The sequence below is a fragment of the Trichomonas vaginalis genome, chromosome IV, assembly GCF_026262505.1.
Source record: "Trichomonas vaginalis G3 chromosome IV, whole genome shotgun sequence".
NCBI classification, from domain to species: domain Eukaryota; phylum Parabasalia; order Trichomonadida; family Trichomonadidae; genus Trichomonas; species Trichomonas vaginalis.
This window is the reverse complement of record NC_067206.1, coordinates 978,738-990,860: the sequence shown is the minus strand read 5'-3', so window position 1 is coordinate 990,860 and position 12,123 is coordinate 978,738. Positions and strand designations below refer to the sequence as shown.

The window sequence follows — 12,123 nt, the reverse complement described above, 5'->3', positions numbered from 1 at the left end:
GACTAAAAATGTAATTCGATATAATCATTTTATTGTATGATGTATTCAAAATTTCAATCAAAATGATCGTGGAATAGAATTTTATTTAGTAAAAATATTAATCAATTATATTACTTGATACTTAATTTTGTGGAAAAAACGGATTTTGAATCCGATCATTCAATCCTATTCAAATTTGTTTGAATTCTCCCTGTAAAAAAACAATCGAACACTCACCTTATATTCTTTAAAAAAAAAAAAAAAAAAAAAAAAAAGGGAGTGGGGCTTCCAGGCACTTCGTGCCTTCTAGCCCTGAAGATGTTTAGTATAAATGAAGTCTTAGAGGACAAACATGACTATGAGTTTTGATATGACAAGATAGAATATGAGAGAGGTCCTATAAACCGGAGAAAGTGTTATATAAACATCTGTCATATTACTCAGAATATTATACAGAATTCAATAAAAATATATTTTAGGTGAAGAGGTGAGATTTCACCTGTTTTTTCACCTCATTTTTCACCTCTTGAATTTTCATGAATTTCATCGTAAAGACTTTGTCAAGATTTCATCGTAAAGACTTTGTCAAGATTTCATCGTAAAGACTTTGTCAAAACTTCATCGTAAATGTTTTGTCAAGAACTTCTTCTTCGTAAATGTTTTGTCAAGACTTCTTCGTAAATGTTTTGTCAAGACTTCTTCGTAAATGTTTTGTCAAGACTTCTTCGTAAATGTTTTGTCAAGACTTCTTCGTAATGAGTGTAAATGACCAAAAATAATGTTTAGGTGAAGAGGTGAGATTTCACCTGTTTTTTCACCTAATTTTTCACCTCGTGAATTTTCATGAATTTTACACCAAAAATAATGTTTAGGTGAAGAGGTGAGATTTCACCTGTTTTTTCACCTCTTTTCTCACCTCTTGAATTTTCATGAAATTTACACCAAAAATAAGTTTAGGTGAAGAGGTGAGATTTCACCTGTTTTTCACCTAATTTTTCACCCTCTTGAATTTTCATGAAATTTACACCAAAAATATACTACTAGGGTCATTTACGAAGAAATCTCAACAAAGTCTTTACGAAGAAATCTCAACAAAGTCTTTACGAAGAAATCTCAACAAAGTCTTTACGAAGAAATCTCAACAAAACATAGACAAGAAAGTTCATGAGAAATTAGATGAAGAAGTCTTAACAAAGTCTTTACGAAGAAATTCATGAAAATTCAAGAGGTGAGAAATGAGGTGAAAAAAGAGGTGAAATCTCACCTCTTCACCTAAAATATATTTTTGGGTCATTTACGAAGAAATCTCAACAAAGTCTTTACGAAGAAATCTCAACAAAACATAGACAAGAAAGTTCATGAGAAATTAGATGAAGAAGTCTTAACAAAGTCTTTACGAAGAAATTCATGAAAATTCAAGAGGTGAGAAATGAGGTGAAAAAAGAGGTGAAATCTCACCTCTTCACCTAAAATATATTTTTGGGTCATTTACGAAGAAATCTCAACAAAGTCTTTACGAAGAAATCTCAACAAAGTCTTTACGAAGAAGTCTTTACGAAGAAGTCTTGACAAAGTCTTTACGAAGAAGTCTTAACAAAGTCTTTACGAAGAAATTCATGAAAATTCAACGGGTGAGAAATGAGGTGAGAAAACAGGTGACATCTCACCTCATATGTCCTTACTGAAAAAGTATGTGTTCCATCTGAAGTCTTATATACGGGTCTTCCAGGAGCTTTTCACAAATTATATATGTTTTCATGCTTTGTCACTTTTCTGTCCTTTTCGGGTAAAACATTTTTATTATTATATATAAATGAATTTTACAAAACCACCGTTACCGTTCTTTGGAAATAAGAGTAGATGTAAAGATATTCTATTGAGAGAACTTAAGAAACTACCGAATGGTCTAACATTTGTAGATTTGTTCGGTGGAAGTTTCTATATATCCCATTTGTGCCATACTGTATTTCCTGACTCAAAGATTATATGCAATGACTTCGACAACTATATGAACCGTCTCAAACATATACCAGACACAAACAAAATATTGAGTGAGTTGAAAGAAAAGATACCTATAGGTAAGATGGAACGTATACCATTAGATAAGAAAAATACTGTCAGAGAGGTTTTGAAAAAAGCAGAGTATATTGACTGGGATAGTATATCTTCTAGACTATTATATAGTGGTGCTATAAGAGTTCATGACATTGAAACACTTATGTCAAAAGTTTTAATCTTAACTATACAAATGTTTTCAAAGAGGACATAGAAAAATATATTGAGGGTATAGAGTTTGTGAGATGTCATTGGACAGAGTTGTATGAAAAATATAAAGACAAGGAAAATGTTTTCTTTATAGTGGACCCGCCTTTCTATAACACATGGATTTTCAATACCAAGTAGACTGGACTTTGAGAGACTCTTTAGAAACTTTAGACGTTTTACATAACCATCCATGCTTTTACTTTACATCCGATAAAAGTGGTTTGGAAACCGTTATGAGATGGTTAGAGGACATACATGACTATGAGTTTAGATATGACAAGATAGAATATGAGAGAGGTCCTATAAACCGGAGAAAGTGTCATAACAAAGAAATTTTATTAGTAAGTAAATGTGGTTTGAAATAGGACTACTTGTTTTAGGTTTTTTCCATTGTGTCATTTATTTATTTGACGTGGCAGAAAGATATAGAGAATATGAAGATGAACCAATGCCTGCAAATGTTCAGTATATGTACTCGTAAGAGATATTTTTATCTAATATTAAATGGACGCACAGAACTTAGCGAATGCACAGCAACCTGGACAACCAAACCCAGAGAATATTCCAAATGAAGTTAGAATACAAACTGCAATGGCAAACTATGGTCAAGTGCCAACAGATGTACAAATGCAAACTGCCATGTCAAATGACGCTGCGTTAGGTTTGCCACCATGGTATGCAAATATGAGATGGAAAGAGTTTTATACAAACCCTGAAGTGGGATATAAACAACTCTATGCAGATGACGCGAACACAGGAGTTGACCCAGAATATGTTTTCTACCAGAGGAGAAACAGAATGTATGAGCTCCAGTTAAAGAATGCTATGGAACTCAACAGGAAACGTAAGAGACTAGGTGGACATTAGATTTTTACATATAGTAAAATGGGTTTCTTCAGTAGTATTGGAAACTTCTTTCGAAATGTTGGAAGAGGTATATGGAATGGAATAAAAACCGTAGGAAGAGGAATTTGGAACGGTGTCAAAAATATTGGTAAAAGGGTAGGTGAGTTCGTTGGTATTATACCTAAAGACCCTGAACCAGAAGAACAAGCTCCTGTTATACAACAGCCTGAACCTGCACCACAGTCTAGTTGGCAACCAAATCCAACACCTCAACCGTATTAAAATTATATTTTTACCGTTCGATAGTAGTTGTATATGAAACTAAGTTCTAAGTAAAACGCGTGGTATAATGGAACTATTCTCTTTCTTCCATCTGTTGTAAACCATACTTGAAAGTCTGAAATACTTCCACTCGGCGGTTCATATAACTTTGTAGGTTTTTCGTAAAAGTCATTTGCCAAGCATAAAAAAGAGTTTTGGGCGCCAGAAAATGAAGCATGAACTATAATAGCATCTGAGTCGAAAACATTTTCATATGTTCCATTAGGGTTTTCGACTTCATAAAAGTCCGGGTGTACTGGATATTCTGCAGGCTGATTTAACATCCTCAGAAACCTATACCATGCCAAGTTGTTATATTTTGTAGAAATATAAACGTCTTCTCCAAGGTCTTCTATTCTATTGATTTTAACAGTTGCATTTTTCCTGTCATATATAATATCGAGATGGTACTCTCCTTCGTCAATGTTGTACTGTTTTGCATATTCGAGATAGATATCGTTTATTTTTTCTTGAAAAGCTTGAAGAGTTGTTTCTAAGTTTACAAGCAAATTCACTTGTAAAAGTTTTCCCTGTTCAAATTTCTCATACGTATGTTTTTCTTTGTTATAGTATCGAACTTCAAAAGCGACCGTAAATGGGAAACCATGTATGGCTTCTGAAATGAACTTCATTCTACGAAAGCCAATAGCTTTTGTGACGGATGGGTCTCTTAACCATCTTAAGGGGTAGTCAAAACGATAGCCTTCATGCTTTACGGTCTCTGTCTCAAACTTTTGACCGACATTCGTAAAAAGTTCATCTAATGGTTTAGTTGTAGCAACTCTAGAATTTTCTTTTTCTATTGGAAGCATATTTTATCTAGAATAAAAATGTCGAAAGAAACAGCGTCTATGAGAGAAATACAACACAACCGACAACTCATTTTGCAAGCTCTAAATAAGAACACAACAAACTTTTCAAACTATTCTAAGATATCTGAGTCATTGAAAGAAGGAAACTTAAAACTGACGATAAACCCATTGACAGACGAGTTTCTGTTTCAAGACAGTAAGAACCATACTGTTTGTATAAATCCAACAAAAAGAACTTTAAACGAGAAACCTATAGATGAACTTCTTTTGAAAGCAGATGTTGACAACAAAGCTGACAAAGAGTATGTCATTGAAAAAGTTCAAGAAGAACATGACAGAGCAGATGCAACATATGCAACAAAAGAACATACTCATCCTGAACTAGCGGACAAAACATATGTTGACAATAAAATGTCAAGTGAAGTGACAAGAGCTGAAAACGAATATTCTAAAAAGACTCATACACATACCATTGCAAATATTACAAACTTACAAGAAACCTTAAACAGGAAAAGTGACGTTGGACATACACATACTATATCTGAAATAACAGACTTAAACGTTAGCCTTGAAAAGAAAGCTGACAAAGAGTATGTAGATGCAAACAAAAGACTATATTTTCGCATGGACAGATAGAGCATACCCACAAAAACACCATACACATAACATCTATGACGTAGATGAACTTCAAGAAAAGTTAGATGACAAGGCGGATAAAACATATGTTGACAATAAAATGTCAAGTGAAGTGACAAGAGCTGACAAAGAATATTCTAAAAAGACTCATACACATACCATTGCAATATTACAAACTTACAAGAAACCTTAAACAAGAAAAGTGACGTTGGACATACACACGATTTCTTCGCAACTGTTGGTATAGAAAATATTGAAGGAACGGTTGAAGAAACTGGTGGGGATGTATTAAATTGGAAACCTCCTAACTTTCCACAAGGTTTAACATCGGAGGATGACATAACGACGATGAAATACATTAGATGTAGAAATGTCTATGTCATGAAGGATGAAAACAATGTTAAATTCACTGCTCAAGATTTATATGACAACAAAGCTGACAAAACAGAGCTTCAAACGTTAAAGACAGAAATACTTCAAACACTATATCCTATAGGTTCTATTTACACGTCAATGAACTCTACCAGACCAGAAGTAGTACTTGGTCTCGGAACTTGGACTCAAATAGTCGACAGGTTTTTGTATTGTGCAAACTCTTCAAAGGAAACAGGTGGAAGTAAAACGATTTCAGGTGAAAACTTACCTGCACACAGTCACTACATAGATTTAAGTACATCTCAAGCAGGTTGGCATAAGCATAGATTTTGGGATTGGTCAGCAATGAAAAAAGGTAAAGGATATGATGTTAAAGACAACGTTCAGTTTGCTATAAATTGTTTCTGGGGTAGCACACAGGGAGAAGGAAACCATACACATCGCGTTTCAGGGTATACACAAACAACGGGACAAAGTAAAGACTACATGCCACCTTACATGACAGTTTACGCATGGTATAGAATTGCTTAGTCGTCATTTTCAACTTCTTTAGCATATTCGTCAGGAGTTGTCTTATATTTGTTAGGAACTGTCTTTGAAAGTATACCACCTTGAACTTTGACAAGTTTGAAACGAGGTCTGACAATAGTAGTTTTATCTTCTGCTTGCAGTCTGTACATTTTGCCATGTTTGCCTAAAACTTCATAATATTCTCTTGTATACTTTCTTCTATTTTACGAACACGAATGCGAGTACCTGTCGAGTTCCCATTGTTGTCATAGTCAATAGTATTTTCATATGGGTCGCGTTTAGGTATTTCTATTTTTACTTTGTCACCTTTCTGAAGTTTGAAGCCTGGCATTCTTTCTTGTTTGTCTCTTTTGACTAAACTATTAAATATATAGTCTTTCTCTAAGTCGGGGTTGTTTTTCATTTCTTCGGGGGAGTGGTTTCCCAAACCTTTTGTTTACGGCTATTGTAAATATTTAAAACTTGTCTCATCTTTGCCATGGAGAAATGTCTATACTTGTCGTCATATGACATTTCATCTACCTCACCACCTTGTGGTTGGTTTAAGTCTCTTAAGATTTTTATACAACTGTCAATGACACCAAGAGCAGAATGGTTTTGGTCGACAATGAAATATTGGTTTACATTTTTTGAACGCAGATAGTTTTTAATATCGTCTGATTTGAAAGAACGTTCACAGTCAGATGTCAGTTTTGTTGGATGGTATTTGTCAACAAATATTGTCAAAGCAGTTTTCACATCTAAAATATTTTTGGACCATAATGGTATGGCTTCACAGTATCTTGTGTTTTGACCGACAAATATTAGCCAGTATGGTGGTCCATCTGTTCTAACTCTCGGAATGTTTTCCAAGATATCCATAAACCAAGCATTTGGTGTTGAACTAAAGATTTTTACCATGAGTGCTTTCTTTGTCGCTTTAGAAACATAGGGGTCCTTGTTTGGATTCGTCATTTTTTAACCCATAAGAAATGGGTTTATTTGGCGCATTAGCAGGAGTTGCATCCAGATTTTTGCCCGCAGTGGGAACAATAGCCAGAGGTGTATTTGGAGTTGGAAGGAAGATTTTGAGTACATTAGGTATACTTAAAGAGAAAGCACAACCTATTATACAAACTGTACAGAAAGGTTGGGATGTAGCACGAGATGCAACAAATCTTATTCCAAATCCTGAAACAAGAGGAAAAGTTCAAGGATGGATGGACAATGTAGGAAGACAAGCAGGAAATTATTATAACAAAGCAAATGACTACTATAACCAAGCAGGACACTATATGGACCAAGGTGAAAGATTCTTTAACAGAGGATATAACCATGCACAACAGTGGGTAAACAATAACCAACCGCAACCGCCTCAAACGTGGGGAATGTAAAGTTTTTTACTGAGATGAAATGAACAATACAGCATTGAGACAAATGGGTTCAAGATGGATTTGTCGACTTCCAGCAGTTACACAACGTGTTTGTCAAGTTCTTCCTATACCTCAGGAAGTTTTAGACCGACTTAAAAAACAACAACAACCAGTTGAAAACAAACCAAACTAAAATTTTTTACTGAGATGAAATGACCGAAGAAGTTGAAACGGTAGATTTGACACCACAAACAAAAAGTTCAGAACCATTGTCAAAACCTGTCAAAGAACTTACAGATGAAGAGAAAAATTCAATAATAGAAAGTGCCAGGTCTGGAAATACAAACCCTAACTATAAAGTCACTTTTCATAAAAATGGAACGGCTAGTATCTCAAAAAAGAAACAGACTCTCACAAATAAAATATTGAAGTCTGATGGAGCTAAAGAGACAACAGATGGGAAGGTATACTTCACCGACCAACAGTTCATTATAGAACATCTCATTGACTTAGAGTCGAAATATTCTAAACTTTACAACAAACACAAAAAGTTGAAAGGAAAACAAAAACAAATGGCATATGATATTTACGAAGATGTTGACGACACAACCATACCTGCAAGTGAAGTAAAGTCAGGTGAACCGAAAAGTGACGAAAAACCAATAGAAGAAGGTGAGCCAAAAACTGAAGATAAACCAAAACCAAAGTTTAGTTTGGAAACTAAACCAAGTCAACCTTCATTAGCTGGTATGGGTTGGCGTCAAAGGCTTATGATAGCAGGTGGTTATGTAAAGTAAAGAAAAAAATATTTTTTTATTTTTATAAAAATGTACGCTGAGTTTGTTGGAGAAGACCGTTGGGAAACTTGTTTGTTAGATGAGAAATATGAAATGGCATACCATTTAAAATAAAACATTTTTTTCAAAAAATATATTTTTTTATTTTATTTGAAATGTACGCCGAGTTTGTTGGAAAAGACCGTTGGGAAACTTGTTTGTTAGATGAGAAATATGAAATTCACTGTTGTGAGTCATTTGAAGTCAGAAAAAAAGAGACAAAAAGAGTTTTAAGCGAATGGGAGCGAAATGACGGATATACTACTATGAAGATGAGTGGAAAAAACTATCCTAAACATGTTGTCATTGCAACTCATTTTATACCGAACCCTAACAATTTACCTTTTGTAGACCATATAAACCATATAAGAAACGACAATAGACTTGAAAACTTGCGTTGGGTCACTTGTTCTGAAAACAATAAGAACAAAAGCAAATTTCGAGATATTGTATTCGAATTTGTCGACGAACTAGAAGATGAAACAATTGAAATTACAGACTATGGCGAGCATACGTTTGAGTTTTACTACTATAGCGAAGAACAAGACTCTTTCTACTTTTATACCGGCGTAAACTATAGAAAATTACAAGTATATTTTACTAAGGCAGGCTATGCTTATGTAAACACTAGAGATACAGATGGAAAATGCGTTCATATACGTCTTAACAAATTCAAGAAGCTATATGGCATACCATTTTAAAACAATATATTTTTACATATATTAAATGTTTCAGGTTGAAAAACAAAGAACAAAAGTAGCAGATACAAAACCGTTAGACTATATCTTTACAAACGCCGGTAGGACTATATCAGATGAAGAAATTTCATCCCGTACTTACAGGTTTGACTATCCAATTCGTTGGCTTCAAAGTCCTTCAGATGCAAAGGCAATAGGATTTAGAAGAGTTTTGTTTTCAAATAGAACTAACGCATTTATGTTCGCAGTATATTTTCATGGGCAATATAAAGGTTCTGATGGTCTAATAGACAAATTTGACGAAATGAGAATCTTTACAGTTCGTTCAGACGAAAGTCTTGAGAAAACTCTAAATGACTTTCAAACTCAAATGAACAAATATTATTGGGAATTTCAAGAAAAATACGACTCTTTACTAAATGGAACATACTATCTGAAACTAGAATATGACAAGATGAACTCCACCGTTTCATTTCAAAGGATTGAAAATAACCCTCCAAGAGATACACAGTTTTTATTTTGGGAAGTAGACAAACGTTCTTGGGCACAATTTCTTCGGTTACTAAACCAGAACGAACCATTACCACCTGACGGTCCGTTTAAATTTATACGCCCACCAACAGATTTGACAGTTTATAGAAACGTGTTTGACCCTCAAAATGTTATGTGTCATGCAAGTTTCAGTTCAAGCAACAATAGTTTTCTATGTATTGGTAAGGACTTTTATGACTTTGCTTCTAAATTCTACGAACCACCTAGTAACAGTTTCTCTGACTTTCAAGTTTGGTTCACAACAAACGGTGTGCAACATATTATTCCATTGTACTATGACTTTTATCTCGAATTGTCTTTCATATATAACTACGGAAAAGTGCTGAAAAAGTATTGAAAAATAATGTTTAGGGTAGATGGGTATATCTAACCTCATTTCTAACCTCTTTTCTACCCTCTTGAATTTTCATGAATTTCATCGTTTATGTTTTGTCGAAACTTCTTCGTAATGAGCGTAAATGACCCAAAAATAATGTTTAGGTGAAGAGGTGACATCTCACCCGTTTTCTCACCTCTTTTCTCACCTCATGAATTTTCATGAATTTCATCGTAAATGTTTTGTCGAAACTTCTTCATCGTAAATGTTTTGTCGAAACTTCTTCATCGTAAATGTTTTGTCAAGACTTCTTCGTAAATGTTTTGTCGAAACTTCTTCATCGTAAATGTTTTGTCAAAACTTCTTCATCGTAATGAGCGTAAATGACCCAAAAATATATTTTAGGTGAAGAGGTGACATCTCACCTGTTTTCTCACCTCTTTTCTCACCTCATGAATTTTCATGAATTTTCCCGAAATAAAATAAAAAGTTGGTTTTTTTAAAAAAATATTTTTTATTTTTATTGTAAGAACTGAAATGACAGTCGAAGCAAAAACGTTCACGAACAAATCTAATGGCGAAACATTCACAAAAGGCACTTACAACGGTATTGAAGTCTTACGTAGAGACAAGGATGGTTATATAAATGTAACAAATATGTGTCAGCAGTTTAGGAAAGACTTTAGAAAGTTGTTGGAAAATAAGTCCTGGGAAGAGTATTATAAGGCGTTTTGTGAAGAATATAGCAACCGCCGGAATTCCGGCGGTTGGTTTTTATACAAAATTCATGCAGGAATTCCAGATGAAATCAAACAGGTTAGAGGAACGTATGTAGACCCAAGACTTATAAACTATATAGCAATGTGGGCTTCTCCAAAATATTGCATAGCAGTTGGAAAAATTATGGACTCCATAGACAAGAAAGTTCATGAGAAATTAGATGAAGAAGAACTTGAAGATACAGTAGAGAATGCTAAACCTTTGTTCGAACAAGAAGTTAGAAAAATGTGCGAAAAACAAATAGAACATGAACGTGAGATATGTTATGGTTATAAAGATTCTCCATACGAACTAGACCAATGGGAACAAGAAGATTTAAAGAGAGAATTTAGAGAATATGAACTCGCTAAGATAGCATTTGAAGCTGCAGAAAAGAAGTTAAAAGTTTGGGGTCGTTTTGTACAAAAATATTGTGAGTAAATGAACCATTTATTTTTATTGAATTCGGCAAAAATAATGTTTAGGTGAAGAGGTGACATCTCACCTGTTTTCTCACCTGTTTTCTCACCTCTTGAATTTTCATGAATTTTCCCGAAATAAAAAATAAAACTAACTTTATTTTATTTATTTTTTTTTATTTTGTATAAAAGACATGATTTCAACAATCGGCACAACAACAGTTCAAACAACTACAGCACCAAACTCGCTAGTTATGAATCCAACATCTATGTTAGTAGAGATGAAAAGCTTCATTCCTTCTTCATATACTTTCGAAACAAAAATCCAGAAGATAAAGCAAGAACTTTTAACAAGTAATTTAGACTGTAGTGCGAAAGATGAAACAAATGAACAGTATCTTTATGAAATGCAGGATATTATTGACCATCTACCTAAACTTCCTGAAATCCAACAACAAAAACTCACTATTCCTGAATTCGACGAAATTGAAGTTAAAGTTACTGACTCAGTAGAAATAAAGAAGTTCATACGAAAGGTAAATTATGAATTCCTTGGTTTTCATTGCAACCATAAGGTTATGGACAAAGATTGCGACATGGTATATAAGAATGTTTCTGACATATATAAATCTGAAGAATTTAAGACCTACGACAACTTTGTTTCATTAGTTGCAAAATGTGTATGGGAAATAAGAGATAAAGATAGAAGATGTAAAATATGGAACGAACAAATAAGACCAGCAACTTTTGAGTTAAAGAAAACCATTGACGCCTTGGTTGTTTTAGCAGGTAAGGTTTCAGAATATAACGCAAAAATGAATCCGCAATGTTCTAAATGTAAAGCAGCAATGAGGAAATATAACTACTCCGTCAAAGAGATAGAACGTATGCGAAACGACTATGCAGACTTAAAGAAAGAAGCAGAAAAACCAGCAGAAAATAAAATGGATATGTTAGCATTTCTGAACAAAAACTATCCAACAGCAGAAGATTTCCTATTATCTGACGTCAAGAAGAAGTATAAAGAAACTTTCGGTATCGTTAAAACATTCGATGTACTGACAGAAGAAATAGAAGCTACAAAACTGTTTAGGATTTCAAATATACATCGTACAATTCATGTAAAACGCTTATAAAATAACAGGTGAGAAAAGAGGTGAAAAAACAGGTGAAATCTCACCTCTTCACCTAAACATTATTTTTTGCTGAATTCAGCAACAAAATTCTGAGTAAAATAATTTTTAGGGCATGTGTCAAACCGTTGAGTTTTCACAAAATTTAAAAAATAACTGAGGTGAGAAAACAGGTGAGAAAACAGGTGAGATGTCACCTCTTCACCTAAAATATATTTTTGTCTGATTTACGCTCATTACGATGAAGTCTTGACAAAACATTTACGAAGAAGTCTTGACAAAGCATATACGAA

The 12,123-nt window shown here is 33.8% G+C and overlaps 10 protein-coding genes and 1 pseudogene across 11 annotated transcripts, besides 2 other annotated features; 10 read left to right on the top strand and 1 right to left on the bottom strand.

Moving 5' to 3' along the window:
- Nucleotides 1-228: 228 nt before the first annotated feature.
- Nucleotides 229-320: a terminal%2Cinverted (terminal inverted repeat of Maverick-3 transposon ID:TVAGG3_0005680).
- Nucleotides 229-12,123: part of a mobile genetic element that runs on past the window's edge.
- On the top strand, nt 2,749-3,111 carry TVAGG3_0005900 (uncharacterized protein; the record flags this gene model as incomplete). Its single annotated transcript, XM_051219774.1, has 1 exon — nt 2,749-3,111. One exon carries the CDS (start codon nt 2,749-2,751, stop codon nt 3,109-3,111), a length of 363 nt encoding a protein of 120 aa, XP_051104760.1.
- On the top strand, nt 3,130-3,372 carry TVAGG3_0005890 (serine threonine-protein phosphatase family; the record flags this gene model as incomplete). Its single annotated transcript, XM_051219773.1, has 1 exon — nt 3,130-3,372. The coding sequence occupies one exon, from the start codon at nt 3,130-3,132 to the stop codon at nt 3,370-3,372; it is 243 nt and encodes an 80-aa protein (XP_051104759.1).
- TVAGG3_0005880 (uncharacterized protein) lies at nt 3,375-4,043 on the bottom strand (the record flags this gene model as incomplete). The annotated part of the gene is made up of 1 exon (XM_051219772.1): nt 3,375-4,043. The coding sequence occupies one exon, from the start codon at nt 4,041-4,043 to the stop codon at nt 3,375-3,377; it is 669 nt and encodes a 222-aa protein (XP_051104758.1).
- Nucleotides 4,242-5,765, top strand: TVAGG3_0005870 (annotated as a pseudogene). Its single transcript has one exon. A coding segment is annotated over exon 1 (1,524 nt).
- TVAGG3_0005860 (uncharacterized protein) lies at nt 6,737-7,138 on the top strand (the record flags this gene model as incomplete). The annotated part of the gene is made up of 1 exon (XM_051219771.1): nt 6,737-7,138. The coding sequence occupies one exon, from the start codon at nt 6,737-6,739 to the stop codon at nt 7,136-7,138; it is 402 nt and encodes a 133-aa protein (XP_051104757.1).
- TVAGG3_0005850 (uncharacterized protein) lies at nt 7,158-7,310 on the top strand (the record flags this gene model as incomplete). The annotated part of the gene is made up of 1 exon (XM_051219770.1): nt 7,158-7,310. One exon carries the CDS (start codon nt 7,158-7,160, stop codon nt 7,308-7,310), a length of 153 nt encoding a protein of 50 aa, XP_051104756.1.
- TVAGG3_0005840 (phage tail repeat-like family) lies at nt 7,330-7,914 on the top strand (the record flags this gene model as incomplete). The annotated part of the gene is made up of 1 exon (XM_051219769.1): nt 7,330-7,914. The coding sequence occupies one exon, from the start codon at nt 7,330-7,332 to the stop codon at nt 7,912-7,914; it is 585 nt and encodes a 194-aa protein (XP_051104755.1).
- Nucleotides 8,070-8,654, top strand: TVAGG3_0005830 (His-Me finger endonucleases family; the record flags this gene model as incomplete). Its single annotated transcript, XM_051219768.1, has 1 exon — nt 8,070-8,654. The coding sequence occupies one exon, from the start codon at nt 8,070-8,072 to the stop codon at nt 8,652-8,654; it is 585 nt and encodes a 194-aa protein (XP_051104754.1).
- Nucleotides 8,680-9,540, top strand: TVAGG3_0005820 (uncharacterized protein; the record flags this gene model as incomplete). Its single annotated transcript, XM_051219767.1, has 1 exon — nt 8,680-9,540. One exon carries the CDS (start codon nt 8,680-8,682, stop codon nt 9,538-9,540), a length of 861 nt encoding a protein of 286 aa, XP_051104753.1.
- TVAGG3_0005810 (uncharacterized protein) lies at nt 10,057-10,719 on the top strand (the record flags this gene model as incomplete). The annotated part of the gene is made up of 1 exon (XM_051219766.1): nt 10,057-10,719. The coding sequence occupies one exon, from the start codon at nt 10,057-10,059 to the stop codon at nt 10,717-10,719; it is 663 nt and encodes a 220-aa protein (XP_051104752.1).
- Nucleotides 10,892-11,833, top strand: TVAGG3_0005800 (organellar and viral DNA polymerase type B; the record flags this gene model as incomplete). The annotated part of the gene is made up of 1 exon (XM_051219765.1): nt 10,892-11,833. One exon carries the CDS (start codon nt 10,892-10,894, stop codon nt 11,831-11,833), a length of 942 nt encoding a protein of 313 aa, XP_051104751.1.